The sequence below is a fragment of the Scyliorhinus torazame genome, chromosome 1 (genome assembly GCF_047496885.1).
Source record: "Scyliorhinus torazame isolate Kashiwa2021f chromosome 1, sScyTor2.1, whole genome shotgun sequence".
In the NCBI taxonomy this organism is placed as follows: domain Eukaryota; kingdom Metazoa; phylum Chordata; class Chondrichthyes; order Carcharhiniformes; family Scyliorhinidae; genus Scyliorhinus; species Scyliorhinus torazame.
This window is the reverse complement of record NC_092707.1, coordinates 54,413,427-54,436,325: the sequence shown is the minus strand read 5'-3', so window position 1 is coordinate 54,436,325 and position 22,899 is coordinate 54,413,427. Positions and strand designations below refer to the sequence as shown.

Sequence of the window (22,899 nt, the reverse complement as noted above, 5' to 3'; positions counted from 1 at the left end):
CGTGCCCCATGCTGCAGTAATTAATGCTGTACTTACACAGGATGAGATTTCGCTTATTCCTTTACTCCTTCTTCCCTCTTCTTCTTCCCTTCCTTCCCTTTTGTTTTTTTTTCTCTCTCACCCCTCTCTTTTACCCCTCTTTCCCCTCACCTCATGCTGTTGCCTCCCACACTCCTCCTGTTGCCCCATCTCTCCCAAGCTGCTGTTTCTCTTTGCCTTTCTCTCTCTAGCCTCTTTCTTTTCCTTTTCCCCCTCTCGATCTCCATGTGAATATGGAATTTTTATATTAATACGTATGCTTGTGTGCTAATTGTTCATTCAAAATCTGATGTTTATAACCAACTGAAGGTTCGAGTGTACTAAACAAATTTGATTATCATTCAAGTAGTTTTCCTTTCATTGAAGTTAATTTACATTGAAGCTAAACCACAGCTGCAGATTCAAGAAAATGCTATAACAAGGCTGCAGTTGACTTCTGACTGTGAGCATCACAGGACAGTTCTGCTCATTGGTCTATGAAGGAAATTGGAGCAAAATGTGTTTTCCCCTAGCCAATCGATTTGGAAAGATCTTGATTATTACAACAGAGCTACTGTGTAGAACAACAGTTCTTTCTTTCCTGTGTTCCTCCTGAGATGGTTATACAGTATCCGTAACAACAGAAGTGCATTTTGAGAACCTGGTGTTTCTACTTCCAAATCAGAATTGGGTCACTTGACACCAGAGCTATTTGCTAAACTGAGAAAAATGCAGACATAACAGGAATGATAAATAATGATCCAAATCTTCCAGTCTCCAGATCTTCAGAGACCTGGCGTACGATGCACGTCGGAACCCCGGGGAAGTCCTGATGCGCGGATCTGCCGAGATTGGCCGAGAAGTTTAAACTTCCGATGGGCAGTGCCCTGCTGCCTAACACCCTCTACAAATGTCGCTGACTCTGAGCTGGCGTCAGAGACGCCGGACAGTTCCGCAATACTTACCTGAGTAGTAACTCAGGAAATGTTAAGTCAGATTCAAACCTAGTCCAACACCTGGGTAACTACACAACTGACCCCACCCAACTACACCCCTAACCACCTGACTACCCATTCACGCATCAACCCACCCACTTACCCTCCTCACCCATTTACCTCACTTACCCAGCTATGCTCTGTACCCACCTACCTACCTGCTGACCTACCCAGTCACTCCCCCATTCACTAACGTTCACACTGAACCCTTAAACCTATCATATGGCAGCTAGTGCTATCAACAGGAAACATGTCCTGTCTTCCCCCAACTCCACTCCGAAAGTGTTCCCGAGGGACGCTGCACATTTCTGTGAAAGCCGAGATTGTAAGTTCCCAAAGGAAGTATATGGCAGTGTTGAGCCACGGGGAACTTTGAGCGCAGCTGCAAGTTGCTCATCACTGCCGCTGCCGAGGAGATTGGGGCCAATGCTGTCCAGATACTGAGAACATGAATCAAGATGAAGAAGTATCCAGCATAGGATACAAAATCCACCAGAAGCCACTTGTGGTAAAAGTAGACAGGATTCCACCTTTAAACACACTTTGCACTTGGAGGTGTGACTTGTGTTTAAGTATTTATTGCTGAAGTCTGAATGTACACATCAGCTCAGGGCAGAAAATGTGGCCCTGTGCCTTAAAAATGATCAGCAGGGGCCATCCCGTGGAGGGAAAGGACTTCTCCTGTTTCCGGGATTGCTTTGAGCATGTTGGTAATAGCCTTGTGACACAGGTAGATCATTAAACCCCTCCCTAAAAATCACCTCTGGCACAAACCTGTGCACTGTAATAGCTCCAAAATACCTATTCCATTTGAAGAATATTTCTGCCCTGCTGTTAATTTATGTTAAATGTCGACACTGGCTTCCGGGTGCGGCGATGACCAGCTGAGTCACACGTTTCAGCAGCTCCCGGTGTAACGGATTTTGGGCTCTTAATAAGAGCCCCAACGGCAATTTTAACGGCTAAAAGTACTGTGCGGTAAACCAGAAGGGAATCCCCCCTGGATACGGATGAAAAAGGAGAGGAAGGTGGCCGGATTGCGGTGGATCCTTTAGAGCAGCGGCAAGGAAGGCAAGCAAAGACCAAGATGGCGTCGGAAGGTGGCAGTTTAATATGGGGCCCTGAACAACACGAGTTTTTGAAACGCTGCGTGAAAGAACTCAAAAAGGAAATGAAGAAGGAGCTGTTGGCCCCGATATTACAGGCGATCGAAGGGCTAAAGGAGGAGCAAAAGACCCAGGAGCGGGAGCTTCGGGTCGTGAAGGCAAAGGCTGCCGAGAATGAGGACGACATACAGGGCCTGGTGGTGAAGACGGAGATGCACGAGGCACACTATAAACTATGTGTGGAAAGGCTGGAGGCGCTGGAGAACAACGCGAGGAGGAACAACCTAAGGATTCTTGGCCTTCCTGAAGGTGCGGAGGGAGCGGACGTCGGGGCATATGTGAGCACGATGCTGCACTCGTTAATGGGAGCGGAGGCCCCGGCGGGTCCGCTGGAGGTGGAGGGAGCATACCGAGTGATGGCGCGAGGACTGAGAGCAGGAGAAATTCCTAGAGCCATAGTGGTGAGATTCCTCCGTTTTAAGGACAGAGAGATGGTCCTTAGATGGGCAAAGAACTCGGAGCAGTAAGTGGGAGAACGCGGTGATCCGCGTATACCAAGACTGGAGTGCGGAGGTGGCGAGAAGGAGGGCGAGCTTTAATCGGGCCAAGGCGGTGCTTCACAAAAAGAAGATAAAATTCGGAATGCTGCAACCGGCAAGACTGTGGGTCACATATCAAGGGAGGCACCACTACTTTGAGACGGCGGATGAGGCGTGGACTTTTATCGTGGAAGAAAAATTGGAATGAGCGGGTTATTAAAAAAAGAACGTTTGAAACAAAGTGGTGGGGCGAGTATGGGGGGCGAAGAAGGGGGGAAAGAGGAGTTTTATGTTATTAATCCTGCGATGTGGTAACTTTTCTCTCTTCCACAGGAGGTGGTGGGGGGAGGAAAGGAGGTGGAAGAGATGGGGCGTTGGCCATTGGGGGCGGGGCCAAGGGGGAAGCGCGGGCTCGGTTCCCGCGCTATGATAATCATGGCGGGAATAGGGAAGCAGGAAGGAGGGGGCGTCGCACGGTGCGAGCCGAGGTCACGGGGGGAAGCCGAGGTCGGCCAGAGTTTGCTGACTTCTGGGAGCAACATGGGGGGTGTAACTACGCTAGTGGGGGATCTAGCGGGGGGGGGGGGTGGGAGGGGGGAATTATTGGGCTGCTGCTGCTGCTGGGGAGAGGGGGGAGCTGGTATGGGGTGGGATGGGCGGGGGGGCACCGCCTGGGGGGGACACAGCTGCGTGGGAACCGGGTGAGGAGCTGGAAAAAGGGGATGGCTATTCGACAAGGGGGGGGGTAAAAAGCCCCCCAACCCGGCTGTTCACGTGGAACGTGAGAGGGCTGAACGGGCCGATAAAGAGGGCACGGGTACTCGCACACCTTAAGAAACTTAAGGCAGACGTGGTTATGTTACAGGAAACGCACTTGAAACTGATAGACCAGGTGAGACTACGCAAAGGTTGGGTGGGGCAGGTGTTCCATTCGGGGCTAGATGCGAAAAACAGGGGGGTGGCTATATTAGTGGGGAAGCGGGTAATGTTTGAGGCAAAGACTATAGTGGCGGATAGCGGGGGCAGATACGTGATGGTGAGTGGCAAACTACAGGGGGAGACGGTGGTTTTGGTAAACGTATATGCCCCGAACTGGGATGATGCCAATTTTATGAGGCGTATGCTAGGACGCATCCCGGACCTAGAGGTGGGAAAGTTGGTAATGGGGGGAGATTTCAATACGGTGTTGGAACCAGGGCTGGACAGGTCGAGGTCCAGGACTGGAAGGAGGCCGGCAGCAGCCAAGGTGCTTAAAGATTTTATGGAGCAGATGGGAGGAGTAGACCCGTGGAGATTTAGCAGACCTAGGAGTAAGGAGTTTTCGTTTTTCCCCTATGTCCACAAAGTCTATTCGCGAATAGACTTTTTTGTTTTGGGAAGGGCGTTGATCCCGAAGGTGAGGGGAACGGAGTATACGGCTATAGCCATTTCGGATCACGCTCCACATTGGGTGGACTTGGAGATAGGGGAGGAAACAGAAGGGCGCCTACCCTGGAGAATGGACATGGGACGAATGGCAGATGAGGGTGTGTGTCTAAGGGTGAGGGGGTGCATTGAAAAGTACTTGGAACTCAATGATAACGGGGAGGTCCAGGTGGGAGTGGTCTGGGAGGCGCTGAAGGCAGTGGTTAGAGGGGAGCTGATATCAATAAGGGCACATAAAGGAAAGCAGGAGAGTAGGGAACGGGAGCGGTTGCTGCAAGAACTTCTGAGGGTGGACAGGCAATATGCGGAGGCACCGGAGGAGGGACTGTACAGGGAAAGGCAAAGGCTACACGTAGAATTTGACTTGCTGACAACGGGTACTGCAGAGGCACAGTGGAGGAAGGCACAGTGCGAATATGGGGAGAAGGCGAGCAGGTTGCTGGCCCACCAATTGAGGAAAAGGGGAGCAGCGAGGGAAATAGGGGGAGTGAGGGATGAGGAAGGAGAGATGGAGCGGGGAGCGGAGAGAGTGAATGGAGTGTTCAAGGCATTTTTAAAAAAATTATACGAAGCTCAACCCCCGGATGGGAGGGAGAGAATGATGGGCTTTCTGGACCGGCTGGAATTTCCCAAGGTGGAGGAACAGGAAAGGGTGGGACTGGGCGCACAGATTGAAATAGAGGAAGTAGTGAAAGGAATTAGGAGCATGCAGGTGGGGAAGGCTCCGGGACCGGATGGATTCCCAGTTGAATTTTACAGGAAATATGTGGACTTGCTCGCCCCGCTACTGATGAGGACCTTTAATGAGGCAAAGGAAAGGGGACAGCTGCCCCCGACTATGTCTGAGGCAATGATATCGCTTCTCCTAAAGAAGGAAAAGGACCCGCTGCAATGCGGGTCCTATAGACCTATTTCCCTCCTAAATGTAGACGCTAAGATTCTGGCCAAGGTAATGGTAATGAGGATAGAGGATTGTGTCCCGAGGGTGGTCCATGAGGACCAAACTGGGTTTGTGAAGGGGAGACAGCTGAATACGAATATACGGAGGCTGCTAGGGGTAATGATGATGCCCCCACCAGAGGGGGAAGCGGAGATAGTGGTGGCGATGGATGCCGAGAAAGCATTTGATAGAGTGGAGTGGGATTATTTGCGGGAGGTGCTGAGGAGATTTGGTTTTGGAGATGAGTATGTTGGATGGGTGCAGCTGTTGTATAGGGCCCCAGTGGCGAGTGTGGTCACAAATGGACGGGGATCTGCATACTTTCGGCTCCATAGAGGGACAAGGCAGGGATGCCCTCTGTCCCCATTACTGTTTGCACTGGCGATTGAGGGGTTCCAAGAAGTGGAGGGGAGTACTTAGAGGAGGAGAAGAACACCGGGTATCTCTGTATGCGGATGATTTGTTGTTATATGTAGCGGACCCGGCGGAGGGGATGCCAGAGATAATGCGGACACTTCGGGAGTTTAGAGAATTCTCAGGATATAAACTGAACATGGGGAAAAGTGAGTTGTTTGTGGTGCATCCAGGGGAGCAGAGCAGAGAAATAGAGGACTTTCCGCTGAGGAAGGTAACAAGGGACTTTCGTTACTTGGGGATCCAGATAGCCAAGAATTGGGGTACATTGCATAGGTTAAATTTAACGCGATTGGTGGAACAAATGGAGGAGGACTTCAAGAGATGGGACATGGTATCCCTGTCACTGGCAGGGAGGGTGCAGGCAGTTGAAATGGTAGTCCTCCCGAGATTCCTCTTTGTGTTTCAGTGCCTCCCGGTGGTGATCACGAAGGCTTTTTTCAAAAGGATCGAAAAGAGTATCATGAGTTTTGTGTGGGCCGGGAAGACCCCGAGAGTGAGGAAGGGATTCTTACAACGTAGTAGGGATAGGGGGGGGCTGGCACTACCGAGCCTAAGTGAGTACTACTGGGCCGCCAATATCTCAATGGTGAGTAAGTGGATGGGGGAAGAGGAGGGATCGGCGTGGAAGAGATTGGAGAGGGCGTCCTGTAGGGGGACTAGCCTACAAGCTGTGGTGACGGCCCCATTGCCGTTCTCACCGAAGAAATACACTACAAGCCTGGTGGTGGTGGCGACCTTGAAAATTTGGGGACAGTGGAGACGGCATAGGGGAAAGACGGGAGCCTTGGTGGGGTCCCCGATAAGAAACAACCATAGGTTTGCCCCGGGGAGAATGGATGGGGGATTTGGAATATGGCAAAGAGCAGCAGTAACGCAACTGAAAGATCTGTTTGTGGATGGGAAGTGCGCAAGTCTGGGAGCGCTGACCGAGAAATATGGGTTGCCCCAAGGGAATGCATTCCGGTATATGCAACTGAGGGCTTTTGCGAGGCAGCAGGTGAGGGAATTCCCGCAGCTCCCGACGCATGAGGTGCAGGACAGAGTAATCTCAAAGACATGGGTGGCGGACGGTAAGGTGTCAGATATATATAGGGAAATGAGGGACGAGGGGGAGATTATGGTAGATGAGCTGAAAGGGAAATGGGAAGAAGAGCTGGGGGAGGAGATTGAGGAGGGGCTGTGGGCGGATGCCCTAAGTAGGGTAAACTCATCGTCCTCGTGTGCCAGGCTAAGCCTGATTCAATTTAAGGTGTTACACAGGGCGCATATGACTGGAGCACGGCTCAGTAAATTTTTTGGGGTAGAGGATAGGTGTGCGAGATGCTCGAGAAGCCCAGCGAATCACACCCACATGTTCTGGTCATGTCCGGCACTACAGGGGTTCTGGATGGGGGTGACAAAGGTGCTTTCAAAAGTAGTGGGGGGTCCAGGTCGAACCAAGCTGGGGGTTGGCTATATTTGGGGTTGCACAAGAGCCGGGAGTGCAGGAGGCGAGAGAGGCCGATTTTTTGGCCTTTGCGTCCCTAGTAGCCCGGCGCAGGATACTGTTGATGTGGAAGGAAGCCAAGCCCCCGGGGGTGGAGACCTGGATAAATGACATGGCAGGGTTTATAAAGCTGGAACGGATTAAGTTCGTCCTAAGGGGATCGGCTCAAGGGTTCACCAGGCGGTGGCAACCGTTCGTCGAATACCTCACAGAAAGATAGAGGGAATGGAAAAGAAGAAGGCAGCAGCAGCAGCCCGGGGGGGGGGGGGGTGGGGGGGGGGGGGGGAGGAACCAGAAGGAGTCTCAGGGTTATTAATATATATGTATAATATGTATAGGTCGTTGCTATAAATAATTGTATATTGGATTGTTAAACCATATTTTTGGAGAGTGTTTATCTGAGACAAGGCAGTTGCCATTTAGTTTTAGTTTTAGTTTTTGTTATGTATTATTTATTCTTTGTTTATAAAACAGGTCATTGTTATTTATACTGTTATATTATTGTGTAAAGGATACACAATGTACTGTGATGGTTGACCAAAAATTTTCAATAAAATATTCTTTAAAAATTTTTTTATGTTAAATGTCATTTACACAAAGTCCAGCTTAGATTTTGGATCCTTGTGCCCTTTCCAATGTGTAGGAAACTACAGGAAGCACAGATCACCTTGGCTGCCAGACTTGGGGAAGCAGAAGAGAAAATTATGGTCCTTCACTCAGGTAAGTGACTTCCAGCATTTACATAGACTACATAGAATTTACAGTGCAGAAGGAGGCCATTCGGCCCATCGAGTCTGCACCGGCTCTTGGAAAGAGCATCCTACCCAAGGTCCACACCTCCACCCTATCCCCATAACCCAGTAACCCCACCTAATCCCCATAACCCAGTAACCCCACCCAACACTAAGGGCAATTTTGGACACTATGGGAAATTTAGCATGGCCAATCCACCTAACCCGCACATCTTTGGACTGTGGGAGGAAACCGGAGCACCCAGAGGAAACCCACGCACACACGGGGAGAATGTGCAGACTCCGCACAGGCAGTGACCCAAGCCGGGAATCGAACCTGGGACCCTGGAGCTGTGAAGCAATTGTGCTATCCACAATGCTACCATGCAGTCCCCCAAACTTGGGGAGGCCCTGGGAACCCCCCCACGTTATATTTGTTACATAAACAACTTTGGTGTCGTCCAAAGTGTGGGGGGGGGTCATTAAATGCAGTTCCTGACCATCATGTGCAGGCACATTGCTGTGATCAGCGGTGAAATGCAGACCGCTCAATGTGCAACTACCTGCTGCAGCACAATATTTACCGCAGCAGCTTGAGTGGGAAGTACTGCGGAATTGGTTGCTGAAAAACCTGTCTGCTCTGTGCCATTGTTGACGCAAGGTTGAACACATCATGTATCAATGCACAACCGTGTAACATAAACCTGGCAAAATATCATGCAAGTCAACTCGCCCCTTTAAATAAGGACGGGGAGAAATCCGATGGAACCGACTCTGCAGTTTTCTGTGTGACAGTAATTGCGATAAATTGCAGATTAAACCCATGTGACTTGATGCTCGTCTTTTCTTTCTGTAATTATCTATTTCTCAGCTCTGAAGACAACACAAACAGAACTCCTGGACCTGAGGTGTAAATATGATGAAGAAGCAGCACCTAAGTAAGTAATCGCGAGCCTGAAATCTTGCATTTGTTAAACAAGTTCACTTTAAGGTAAAATGACTGCAGCCTCAAAGAGGAAATGTATTAATTTAATCAGCCGTGGACCCACCATATGCCAGATTATTGAAAGCAAAACAAGGCTCCTCTCTTTATCTGATAAAGATCCTTCTAGAAATTTTAATTGTTCACGTCATTGGGCAAAAAATACAGTCATTGGTTTAGCTCATATTTCATGAGGGAAAAGGGGCTGAGATGCTTCAAACAAGAGCAACTTCATACTTGTCACACTTCAATTGATGTATTGCTATTCCTTTGACATAAATTACTGAACTGAAATGCAAATGACACTGTTATCTGAAGTCTCCATAAAGTTATTGGAGAGAGGGTTATCAAGCAGTGCTCCAAGGCAAATATCCCATTATGGTCCCAAGCCAAATGATTAAAGATGGTGGCTGCCCATCAGGGGGCTTTGGATCTGCTTATTAGTGTTGGTTTCCTTCAGTTCATGGGCGCGATTCAGCGGACTCAAGTTAAAGTCTGCTGAATGGCGCATTTAGTGGGGTGTTTTTTGGGGGCTACAGAGCCAAGGAACACCCCGCTATTAAACGGCACTTTGCCATTTTGTGGGCCCTGGGGAGATTCTCTCCCCGCCAACAGGACAGGCTCCTCGCTGTTTGGGGAGCCGTTTTGGCCGGCTGCCCCGGTCTTCTCCCCCACCCCCTCCTGTTTTTGTGATCCTCACTCAGTCCCCCAAACTTGGGGAGGCCCCTGGGAACCCCCCTTCTACCTGGCAAGGCCCCCCCCCCCCCCCCAGAGCCTGACTCCTGGCAGCACCAACCTGGCACCATGGCAGTGCCCCAGAACCCTGGCAGTGCCACTTGGTCAGCTGGCAGTGTCAGAGTGGCACTGCCAGGGTGCCAGCCGACAGAGCCTAGGTGTCCAGGTGCCAGGTGTGTGCCAGGGTACCTCCCTGCTCTGGGCCCGACCGTCCGGGGGTCCCGCTTAGCCTGGGACCCCCCCCCCAGGTGCCGTTACCACTGGTCCACGTTCGCCTGGACCAGCGCTAAACAGCACCCTAGCGAGGTCTCCCGGGTATGGCCAGTGAGTCCTTGGCGTTGGGTGAATGTGGCATCCAGCTATTTAAATGAGCCATATGGCCTATTTGAATGTGCAGATCTGGACCTCACAATCGACCCGGGTTATGCATCCATTGCGCCTGAATTCGTGCCGCGTGCAACGGGGTCGCAGAATCGCACCACATAGTTCAACCACTTCCTTATTTCACCCCAAAACCTGTCTGAGTGGGACAAGGAACAGTCTGGCCTGTCAGATAAGATTATTCTTTGGGCAGCTATACTCAGAAGTTGTGGGAAGGGACCTCCTTCCGGACACTCTGGCTCTGGGTAAGTACATCTGTCTCCAGCCTGGGATTCAAACTCATGTTTGCCATTAGTTAGTTTCATCGCATGTTGGTGGAGCACTCGCACTACCAGGGGCCCAAAACACTGAAACATAAAATCTGAAGGTGCTTTTAGTGTGTCTTTAAGAAAAACGTAGTTTTGAGAAGCCAGCTGTCATACCTGGTGATTTAAGTCACCTGATCCCATTCTCTGTTTGGAAGTAGAGAGTCCATTTTCCCGCATATATGTGCAGTGTAATGGGGTGATTACGAGTCTCCATTTTAATCTGAGTGTTTAATTGCCCAGCTTTTCATCTTATTGATGCCATTATGTCTGCCAGACTAAATGGGCTCAGTTGCATTTAGTGGGTGCTGGTGCGATTATGGTCTATCTTCAGTGCAGTCTCCTAGGAACTGTACGTATTTGGTTATTAAATTACTCTTCCCCACAAGGGCAATTAGGGATGGTCAATAAATGCTGGCCTTGCCAGCGACCCTCACATCCCATGAAGAAGTATAAAAAAATACAAATCACATGTTTTAGCGCTGTGAAAATACTTCTCTTGGCATTTTGTCAACATTTTTCTGTGTGTTTATTTTTAAATACAAAGCCAGGGTAATTTGTCTCAAATAATGATTTTCTTTATTAAATGCTGCTATTATTCGAGTTACATCTGACTGGTGCCATATAATAGCTTCCTTGATGATTTTAAGCATTCCGTCATACCAGGAGAGGATGCTTGGGTTGTTGGATTGTTTGTACTCCATTATGTGCGTAGACTGGTGTGAAGTGTACAAGAACCCTGCAGTGATTACAAAAGACCCCAAATACCTCAGCAGCTCATTGAATTCGAAAATTGTGGTTGCTTTTCTTTAAAATTCAACCACTGTTTTATTATTTCACTATTTCTCTCTCGCAATTTGCATTGAAAGCTTAATTCTTTATTCTCGGTGACATTCTGTAAGCAACTCCCTAATTGCCAAAGAAATCCAGCTGCTTTAAATAACCACTGGCAGACAGATACTGAATGTTTCCACAGACTGAAGAGAGGAAGTGGGATGAACCCTCGTAATTACAAAAGCTAGGAACACATGTTTCTGTAATCGCAAATGTTTTTCCGTGGTGAGCCGCCTGCCCTTTAGCAGAGGATCTTAGATTGCACAGTAAAACATAAACACAGGGGCGAAGCCACATCCTCCTTCTTCAAAGATACTTTGTACCCCGAATATCACTGTCAGAATAGGCTACCTTTGATTTTGTTTTTCTCTTTTATTGTGAGCTTGTTTAGAGTTATTGCTGGTTGCTAAAACTTTATACGGGTTCCTTGTTTGTACAGAACAGAAAGTTAAGCAACGCCAAACTTTTACAATGGGGAGCTGAATGCAAAAGGGCAGTAAAAATCGGGCCTTCAGTGTTGCAACTTTATCCACATCCTGAGTTTCCTGCAGCCTTCTAGCTAATGTAGCACAAAGTTACCCCCACATAATATAGAATTTACGGTGCAGAATGCATAATGTAGCTCATATCTTCAGTATCCTCTTCTAAATGATATATTGTTTGATTTTCTCCACGTCTGTGTGCAAAATAAGAAAATGTTACTGGATACAGATTTGAAAATGATCAAAATATGCAAATTCAACGTAAAAACTGATCTTTGATATTTGCCTCTCTCGAAGGGTTGTAGTGGCACACAATGATATTCAAGGCTGTTGGTATAACTGAAATTGCTACTTACTGTTTAATGTAAATTTAATGTAAAATTACTGCCGCTTTTGTCTCCTAACCTGAGGGAAAGACGTACTTAGTTTATAGGGGGTTGCAACAAAAGTTCACGTGATTGATTCCTGGGATAAGATGATTTGCCTGTGAGGAGGGATTGCGCAAAATGGACCCACATTCTCTGGAGTTTAGAAGAAGAGGGCATCTCATTGATGTAAACACTGCTTAATTTAAGGAATGGTTACTGTAGGTGGGGTTGTTAGTTTTTTTAGTGATATATTGCAGCGTGACATCCATAGAATCTCTACAGTGCAGAAGGAGGCCATTCGGCCCATCGGGTCTGCACCGACCCTCTGAAAGGGCACCCGACCTAGGCTGCCCCACCCTATCCCCATAACCCCACCTAACCTGCATATCTTTAGACACTAAGAGGTAATTTAGCATGACCAATCCACCTAGCTTGCACATTTTGTTTTAGACTGTGGGAGGAAACCGGAGCACCCGAAGGAAACTCACGCAGACATGAGGATAAATTGCAAATTCCAAACAGACGGTCACCCAAGGGCGGACTTGAACCCGGGTTCCTGGAGCTGTGAGACAGCACTGCAAATCAGCATGCCACCTAACGTCCTGCAGTGGGACTCATGACAAGGGCATGATTGGTATCCAATCAGCAAGATTTTGCATAAAACATTTCAGGTAATAGTGTGGTGATATGCATCACTGTAAATACACAAGGGGTTAATGTAGATACACTAGGACACTGTAAATACACAAAGGGTTAATGTAAATACACTGGGACTAAATAAACACTAGAGGGAGCACCAGAGACATCATGACACACAGACATTCAACCAATAGGTCAGTAAGATAGGACACGACCAATGGGCAGTCATGACACACCCAGAGGTGACAGTACCACAAGGGGGCTACCCATAAAAAAGGACAGGGCACACATGCTCTTTCTCTTTCCATAGGCGACACTCCGAGAAACAGGGACAGATCAGGGAAGCATCAGACCCACCGCGTGGATTAGAGCAGACTGGTTAGTTAGATCGAGTTACTATCGTAAGATTAGCAGGAGAGTCGAACCCAAGGAGGAGAATTGTTAACTGTTTAATAAATGTGTTAAATCTATCTCCAATTCTAAACCTTCCTTTGTCAGAGTTTACATCAAGGAAGCAGCTTATGCTACATGAAGAAGCATAACACAACATGGTACCAGTGAGTGACCTGTTGAATCCCTATAGTTCAACTCAACAAATCCGTGACAACCAGCAACAGCACCCAGACAAGATGTTCGAGATTCCTGTTCCGCAGCAGCTCAGGTACCACGGCAATCTCAGTGCAAACTGGCGTGCGTTCAGGCAGAGATTTGAGATCTACCTGGTAGCGTCCGACCTAGATGGCGTGGCGGATGCAGAGAAAATAAAGCTTCTGCTCACAATTGGGGGTGCAAGTGCAGAAGAAATCTTCAAGACCTTCCAGTACTCCAAAGGGCAAGACAAGAGAGACTTCCAGACAGTCCTGGACAAATTTGATACATACTGCGAGGAAAACACAAGAGAGAACGGTAAAAGAGGCGCCATTACTCACCACGAGGTGAAGGTAGGCCTGCAAATGCAGAAAACGGCAGTTTTGATTTGCAGCCATCTTGGGAATGGAGCCGCACATGCACAGCTGCGCAAAGGGCGCACAGAACAGAAAGGTCCGTTTGCGCATGCGCAAGAAGCCGCGCATGCGTAGTTGCGAAAAAGGCACCAAGTAAAGGAACAACGATCTGCACATGCGCAATCGCTTCCTATGCTCTATGTCACAAGCGTCATGACGTCAGAGGCCCTGGACCATGCCCACTTTAAGGGGAAATGTCCCAAAACAGCAAAAAAAAAATTTACGCCGTAAAACACGATTCTTTTACCTGGAACGATAGCACAATGCCTGAACTTCGACCAGTAGCTGAAAGTAACCTCCGCAGAACCCTGCAACAAGCAGTTAGCACCACCCTAGAAGATAATATGGTCCTTGAAGACTACGACTCAGATGAAGATTTCATCATTGGACGTGGTGACTCCAGTACCAAATCCAAACCGCAACGAGATGTGTTGTACAGTGAAGAATCCGATACAGATATGGACGAGTTCTTCGGATTTGAGGATCTTCAGCACAACACATATGACATCCCGACTCGTGAGTGCAGGATTATGCTGCGGCCTGACGCCAACAGACAGAGAGTGGCACAAGTTCACAGAGAGTGGTCCACACACCACAAAGAGTCCCCGACTCCACACAGGGAGTGGTCCGCGCACCACAAAGGGTCCCAGCCTTCACACAGAAAGCGATGACAGTCTCCACAGCGAGACCAATGCACGATTCTACACAGGGAACGCTGCAAGACTCCACAGAAAGAGTAACACAAGCCTCCATAGCGAGCTCGTGGACAGACTCCACGATGGAAGCAATGCAAGACTCCAGAGCGCAGTCCTTGCATGAACAAGACCATGAAGGTCTAGCAACCTCATCTGAGCAACCAGCAGCAGATGATTCAAGTCCACCATGCTCACGTGAACAACAAAGCGACTATGACAGTCCACCCAGATTATTTGAGCCACCAGAAGAAGACTCTTGACAGTCTACCCAGCTCATTTAACCAGCAAGAAGACACTGAAGGTCTACACACTATGTGCGACAAGTGACGACGGCATCCCACTTCCCATACCAGATGAGCAATGCGACAGACCTCAGCTAGTGTGTACAGAGACACTCGACAATCACAGTGAGACTACTTGTGACTCCGATGACACCACATTAATTCAAACCTCAACCGCTTGAGCCTCTCCACAAGCAAACGCATTCCTGAACGTTTTGACTCCGGACGGGGAGCATCACGAAACCTCAGAAGATTCAAGTGAGCTTGAAATAACTCCGGACGGGGAGCATCAAGAAACCTTAGCTGACTCAAGTGAACCTGAAATGACTCTGGACGGGGAGCATCGGCAAGCCAAAGCTGATTCAAGTAAGCCGGACATGACTCCAGACGGGGAGCGCCGTGGACTCAGTGACGGCACGCTCAAGAAAACAGAAGATGCCACAAAGGACACTGACACGAGTAACTGTGTGACGGACTCGTATTATCCACAGAGGGTGGTTGTTGGGCACAAGAAACACAACAACAAAACCTACCAATCCAACAACAAAGACAATAACAAGAAGCGTACCAAAGGCAACAACGTCGACAACAAGCACGACAAAAACAACAACAGTGGAACTACGACTGGTACGACATGGTACAACTCTGCAAATGCGGGACACTGTTACTGCTCACCTCAGTACAATGACATCCCATGGCAGGACGACACAGATTGCATACATCGCTACCACAAGCATCGAAAGAAAAAAAGAGTCCACATCAGACAAAGTGATTTGACCACTTCTTGGTTCCTTAAGCACAGGGACACTGACGGCGTTCACAAGGACATGCCACCATCAACATCAGCACTTCACCAACAAAACAAGAAAACCACTCAACCATATTAATTCATAAACTTTGGACTCATACATATGATTTGGGCTTCGTGTAATCATCACTCATCATGATTTGCACATGTCATCACTTATCTACCTATTTTGTTCAATTTTCTTTAACACTGTACAGAAAATATGTAACACGAAAAAGGGGGGGATGTGGTGATATGCATCACTATAAATACACATGGGGTTAATGTAGATACACTAGGACTAAATAAACACGAGCACCAGAGACATCATGACACACAGACATTCAACCGATAAGTCAGTAAGATAGGACACGACCAATGGGCAGTCAAGACACACCCAGAGGTGACACTACCACAAGGAGGCTACCCATATAAAAGGACAGGGCACACATGTTCTTTCTCTTTCCATAGGTGACACTCCGAGAAACAGGGGCAGATCAGGGAAGCATCAGACCCACCGCATGGATTAGAGCAGACTGGTTAGTTAGATCGAGTTACTATCGTAAGATTAGCAGGAGAGTCGAACCCAAGTAGGAGAATTGTTAACTGTTCAATAAATGTGTTAAATCTATCTCCAAATCTATCTTCCTTTGTCAGAGTATACATCAAGGAAGCAGCTTATGCTACATGAAGGAGCATAACACAACAGTAGTTAGTGAATTACATTTTGGAAATAACCTGCAGAGAGATTGAGCATGGTATCATCAAATCCAACAAGGAATGGATTTTCAAGTTTAGTAGGGCAAAAGGTGAATTGGAGGGGGAATTATTTGGTATGGTGAATGGGGGAGGAGAGCTATGGTTAGCGAGACACTGACAGAATGCAATTGTATCTGAGACACTCCAAAACTACTTCTACGATATTCAACATATTGGGCGCGATTTACCGGCCACGTCCTGCCAGAATTGGGATGGGACACGGCTGGTAGATCTTGGGAGAGACCTTCCTCGGGATTCCTGACGGCCTTTACGCCTCGCGAGACGTCACGATCTGGATCCTGCCCGTAATAGGCGGGACCCAGTCTCACATGGTTAAGTGAGTTTGAGAACCCTCTTAACCATGCTGACGTTGATTCCAATGGCCACGCAGCATCTATCAGTATCGCCGAAGAGATACCAGCCGAGAGCCGATTAGTACTGGTCCCCATAAACAGGACCAGGCATACCGGCACTTGCTGGGGCCTCCCAGGCGATCTGAGGCCTCTGGTCAGGCTGGCACCTTGGCACTGCTGCTGCACACAGGCAGTACTGCCAGGGTGCTATACTGGCTGTGCCAAGGTACCAAGCTGGCATTTTCCCCACGCCAGTGATTGGGCCTGGGGGTGCCCTGCAGGTACGTGGTGGGCTGCAGTGGAGTCTTCGAGAACCCCCCAACAAGTGAGTTGGGGCATGGTGGCGGGGGTCACGTCGGGGGTAAAGAGATCGGGGCACCATTTACAAGTCTCTTCCTGGGGGCAGCACGGTGGTGCAGTGGGTTAGCCCTGCATCCTCACGGCGCCGAGGTCCCAGGTTCGATCCGGGCTCTGGGTCACTGTCCATATGGAGTTTGCACATTCTCCCCGTGTTTGCGTGGGTTTCGCCCCCACAACCCAAAGATGTGCAGGGTAGGTGGATTGGCCACACTAAATTGCCCCTTAATTGGAAAAAATGAATTGGGTACTCTAAATTTTTATTTTTTATTTTTTAAAAATCTCTTCCTGCATTGAGGAGCTCTGCTCGCCGACGCTCCTGACTGCAGGATATGCAGCTAAGTGGGGCATCAGCTAAGTAGGGCATTTCCTGCCAGGGGTCAAAAAAAGAGTGCCATTCGATAGCGGGGTCAATAACGACCCCTCAATTCCCGCCCAGAATTGACTATTCTGATTTAGTTCTCAGTATATTGCTTGCTCCCATTATGGAGGGAGTTGGAAAGTTATGACCAACTTCTGAAATATTCCGAGTATTATAATTAAGCGTCACTTGTTTAAAAAAAAAGTGTCTGCCACTGGGATGCCCGACTTAGCAAGCAGACCACCAGTTACTACAACTCAGTTATATTTCAGTAAGAGAGAGCAAGTACTCAGTATTGCAACTGCACTCTGTGTCGAGCAATGTATTACAGCGCGGGCCAGCATATTGAAGGTATAGAACGGTTTTCATGTCAACTAACACAGCCACATGACAATACATGAACCCTGCATTGTGAATGGAGCTCTAGCTGCAACAACAGGTGAGGCTTGTGTAGATGAAGGAATTTGGAAGACTTTGCACGTGTAATACCATTGATTCCAATTGTTTGAGTCGGTGGCAACCCTCCGCATGACCAGGGATTGTGTTTGGCAGCTACAGTATTTGGAACACAAACCAAAGCAAGAAAAAAATAAGAAATAATATATTGTTCTTGCCTGTGTGCACTTTATTGTATCAAAGAGCATCTTTTATGATGTCCCTCTGCATAAGGGATGATGCATAATAGTGAATAAGAAATTAATTAGACAAAAAAAGGCAGCTGGTGGAAGAACTGTCTCCAAAAGTAATGAGGATAGACAAATGGGGATGGTGCACAGCAGAAAGTGTGGGGGCTCCTGCAAGATATTAAGAAGTGACAGGATGGTTAACAATGTAAATTATGTAGGGAGCATTAAGCTGGCAGGGGTTATCTACTTCATTGTAAAGTGACTGGATTAAAATGCCGGGGTGAGGATTTTTCTGTTCTTTGCCATATTTCTGACTCTGATGAAAGTGACCGCACCTTCCCAAGGTATTCATCTTCTGCTGCTACTGCATTTAGTGATCGCTACTGAAGGAGCGGTCCAAACCTCCTGAATTACTTTGGGAAATGGAGATTGTTTTTCTAATGTCTGTGTGACTGGATGTGCTGAGAGGCTTAATGAACATCTATTAACAAATGGGACTGTGAATGCTAATATGTGAAATTGGGCTGTAAAATGAAATATTTTAATTAACAGTTGCAGCATGACTATAAATAATGCATGCAGAAGTTTCCTGTTTGCAGACATCATCATCACGTTAGCCGAAATGTTTCATTTCTCACTGTAAAACAAATTGCCAGAAACGAGCTACAGTTTTCTGATCTCCAGTAGATTTAAAAATCAGATTTTGCATCATCTCAGCACAGAATAGATGAGATGTGGTTGTCCCCGCCCATTTAATCTTACCCTGCACCGGGAACATTCTGATACTCCACTTTAAACCGGAGGCTTCAGTGGCAGAATATTTACCCAGGAAAAGTTAGAAGGATTAAAACCACTTCTAACATCCTGGGTAATTATGCTACTAACTATCACGGCAGCACGGTAGCACAGTGGTTAGCACTATGGCTTCACAGCGCCAGTGTTGAAGGTTCAATTCCCGGCTTGGGTCAGTCTGTGTGGAGTCTGCATGTTCTTCCTGTGTCTGCGTGTGTTTTCTCCGGGTGCTCCAGTTTCCTCCCACTTGTCCCGAAAGACGTACTGTTAGGTAATTTGGACATTTTGAATTCTCCCTCTGTGTACCCGAACAGGTGTTGGAGTGTGGCGACTAGGGGGTTTTCACAGTAACTTCATTGCCGTGTTAACGTAAGCCTACTTGTGACAATAATAAAGATTATTATTATCCCTCACTGCACTACTCGACCATCACTGACTACCCTCTCTGACCCCCCCCCCCCCATGGCTACTCCCTCCTCTTACCGCTTGACCCCCCACCGACCCTGATCCATCCTAACCCCCCAGCCACCTTACACATTCACCTTCTCCTTGGCTTCTCAAAGTGACTGGGACCGTCAACCTTAGCCGGTTTACAGAAGCTCATGCCAGAAAATAGGGCGTGGCTTCACTTCCCCGGACCCTGCTGCACAGCACTGGAAGGGGTCCTGAGCCGCTGTTTCACACTGGGCCCAGGATGGATGTCCGGGCGAGATAAGTGCAGCTCCTAGCCTGACTAAGTAAAGAGGAGCGAGGTGGCAATCACCACGGAAGCTCCGGCTCAACATTATCTGGGCAATTGCATAGCTGAGCAACCAGCTTGCTAAGAGGAGGTGAGTGGGAGAAGAATTGCCCTGTCTGTGAGTCCAGCTCACTCTCAGCCGAGCAGTATGTCTGACAAGAGGTGGCCTTCAGTGCTCCCGACAATGCCTGCAAAGCTAGGAACAGTTGCAGGAGAGGATAGCTCCCTTTTGTGGCACTGGCAGATAGCATGACTTTGGTAACATAGAGCTTTCAGGCCCTATCTTCGTAATCGTACAACTTACAGAGGAGCCCAAGAGAGGCATGTTGTGTTAATCACCCTGGGGTAACACGAACTGCAACTGGATGCAGTTATACTTGAAAGCAGACTCCAAACGAAGGCAGCACGGTAGCATTGTTGATAGCACAATTGTTTCACAGCTCCAGGGTCCTAGGTTCGATTCCGGCTTGGGTCACTGTCTGTGCGGAGAGTCTGCACATCCTCCCCGTGTGTGCGTGGGTTTCCTCCGGGTGCTCCGGTTTCCTCCCACAGTCCAAAGATGTGCAGGTTAGGTGGATTGGCCATGATAAATTGCCCTCAGTGTCCAAAATTGCCCTTAGTGTTGAGTGGGGTTATGGGGATAGGGTGGAGGTGTTGACCTTGGGTAGAGTGCTCTTCCCAAGAGCCGGTGCAGACTCGATGGGCTGAATGGCCTCCTTCTGTACTGTAAATTCTATGAAACTATGGTGTTGGTTCAATACGCTTTATTGAACTTGTTAAGCAGTGCACACAGTTCTCTGTGGGTTTGACACTCTACTAATCTAAGCGTGCTTACTATAACTAACTAGACCAGACGAGCTCTGAGCCACGTGTAGAAGGTGCTAACTGATATATACAGTTTGACTGTCAGTACAGTTGTCAACAGTGGAAAGAGGCAGAGTGTTGATGCCTCGTGTGTTTTATAGTGGGAGACCACCTTCTAGTGTTCTGCCTGGTGATTGGTTGTGTTCTGTCCTGTGTGTTGATTGGCTGTACTGGGTGTCTGTCACTGCCTGTCTGTATCTCATTATGTGCATGAGTGCATATCATGACATCTCCCCTTTTAAAAAAAATATATATATATGTTGGTTGCTTGGAGCATATGCGACTGTATTTACATGTAGAACTATTTACATTAAATGGCGAGTGGATGAATATATACATAAGAGGTGTCTAGTGTGCAGATACAGAACAAAATTTACAAGATAAATGTCTATAAGTCCAATCTTTGGGGCTTGCGTCTGATCCTTGTCGGCCGCCTTAGAGGTGGAGGTGGGGCGACGGCGCCTTGACCGGCGGGATTGCTGCCAGATTGTTGGCCTCGTGGTGCGAGGTGTCCGGAGGAGGCATGACAACATATGGAAAAGTAGGATCTGGTGGTGGGCAGGCAACTTTGCGCAGTGCCCTTCTGTTGCGCCTGACAATGGAGCCATCAGCCATACAAACTACAAATGATCTGGGAGCAGCCTGTCGAATAACAACAGCTGGGGCTGACCAGCCTCCATCAGGTAGCTTGATCCGAATAGCATCTTCCGGAGATAGCAAAGGCAAATTGGTAGTATGAGCACCGTAAGTCAGCTTTTGCCGGTTCCTGAGTTGCTGCACCTTTTGCAGCACTGGGAGGTGATCCAGGTCTGGTAAGTGTATGGCTGGAACAGTCGTCCACAGGTCTCTATTCATGAGGAGTTGAGCCGGAGACATACCGGTGGACAGAGGGGTTGCCCTGTACGCCAACAGTGCAAAGTTGAAGTCAGAAGCAGAGTCCGCAGCCTTGCAGAGCAGTTGCTTCACTATATGGACCCCTTTTTCGACCTTCCCATTGGACTGCGGGTAATGTGGGCTTGAGGTGATGTGGTTGAATTGGTACGACTTGGCGAAATTGGACCACTCTTGGCTGTGGAAGCAGGGACCATTGTCACTCATGACAGTGAGTGGAACACCGTGCCTGGCAAATGTCTCCTTGCAGGCCTTGATGACTGTCTTTGATGTGAGGTCTGACAGCTTCACAACTTCCGGGTAATTTGAGAAGTAATCTATGATGAGCAGATAGTCATGCCCATTGGCATGAAAAAGGTCGGTTCCCACCTTGGACCACGGAGAGGTCACGATCTCGTGTTGCTGGAGTGTTTCTTTTGATTGAGCAGGCTGGAAACGCTGGCAGGTCGCACAATTGAGGACCATGTTGGATATGTCCTGGCTGATTCCAGGCCAATAGACAGCCTGCCGGGCCCTGCGCCTACACTTTTCGACACCGAGGTGTCCCTCGTGGATTTGTTTGAGCACTAAGCCCTGCAGACTGTGAGGAATAACGATACAATCTAGCTTGAGGAGGATCCCCTCGACGACTGTCAGGTCGTCCTTCACATTAAAGAACTGAGGGCATTGCCCTTTTTGGCAGCCATTTGCAAGGTGGTGCATTACACGCTGCAGAAGAGAGTCTTTGGCAGTCTCTTCACGAATGCTGATCACTCATCTGAGGCCGGGAGGTTGCTGGCACACAGCTGCACCTGTGCCTCAATCTGGCGGATGAAATCGACCTGTTCACAGGGCAAGGTGATGGCACGAGACAGGGCATCCGCAATTATCAGCTCCTTGCCTGGTGTGCATACTAACTCAAAATCATACCTTCGGAGTCGAAGGAGAATGTGCTGAAGCCTGGGCATCATGCCATTCAAGCCCTTATGAATGATATGGACCAAGGGTCTGTGGTCAGTCTCCACTGTGAATGTAGGTAGACCGTCGACGTAGTCATGGAACCTTACAATGCCGGTTAGGAGGCCCAGGCACTCTTTTTCTATCTGGGCGTACCTCTGTTCAGTAGGCGTCATGGCCCTTGACAAATAAGCAACTGGAGCCCAGGTCGAGAAGTCATCCCTCTGGAGGAGCACCGCACCAATGCTGTCCTGGCTTGCATTCGTGGAGATTATTGTTTCCCTGTCCGGGTCAAAAAACGCTAGTACCGGAGCAGTAGTGAGCTTTGCTTTGAGCTCAAGCCACTCTGCTTGATGTGTGGAATTCTTCACCAGATGCCTGAGAGCCATAGTGTGTGAGACCAAGTTGGGAATGAATTTTCCCAAGAAGTTCATCATTCCGAGGAAGCGTAGTACCGCCTTCTTGTCTCCCGGGGTCTTCATGGCGTTAATGGCCTTGACCTTGTCCGAATCTGGTCGCACACCCTGCTGGGATATCTGCTCGCCCAAGAACCTGATAGATGGCATGCCAAAGGAACACTTGACCTTGTTCAGTTTGAGGCTGTTTGCATGGACACGCCGAAAGACTTTTTTGAGATGAGATATGTGTTCCTCGGGGGTCGTGGACCATATGATTACATCATCTACATAGACACGCACACCCTCAATGCCCTCCATCATCTGCTCCATGATCCTGTGGAAGATTTCAGAGGCTGAGACAATGCCGAACGGCATACGGTTATAACAGTACCTGCCAAATGGTGTGTTGAACGTGCAGAGATCCCTGCTGGACCCGTCCAGTTGTATCTGCCAGAAACCATGCGGTGCATCTCGCTTTTTGAAGAATTTGGCGTGTGCCATTCCACTGGTCAGTTGCTCACCGCTTCAGGCTCGGGTAGTGTTCCCGCATTATGTTCCAGTTAAGATCTTTGGGATCTATGCACATCCGCAACTCTCCTGAGGGCTTCTTCACACAGACCATCGAGCTGACCCAGTCAGTCGGTTCCGTCACTTTGGAAATGATGCCCTGGTC

General features: G+C 48.5%; 1 protein-coding gene across 3 annotated transcripts in view; it reads left to right on the top strand.

Moving 5' to 3' along the window:
- Window positions 1–22,899, top strand: part of cux2b (cut-like homeobox 2b) — a 538,929-nt gene that overhangs the window by 393,668 nt on the left and 122,362 nt on the right. For all 3 annotated transcript variants that reach the window (XM_072494865.1, XM_072494832.1, XM_072494896.1), the window contains exons 7-8: window positions 7,570–7,646; window positions 8,529–8,595. In XM_072494865.1, the coding sequence (XP_072350966.1) occupies window positions 7,570–7,646; window positions 8,529–8,595 (144 nt within the window). The remainder of the gene's footprint in view (window positions 1–7,569; window positions 7,647–8,528; window positions 8,596–22,899) is intronic.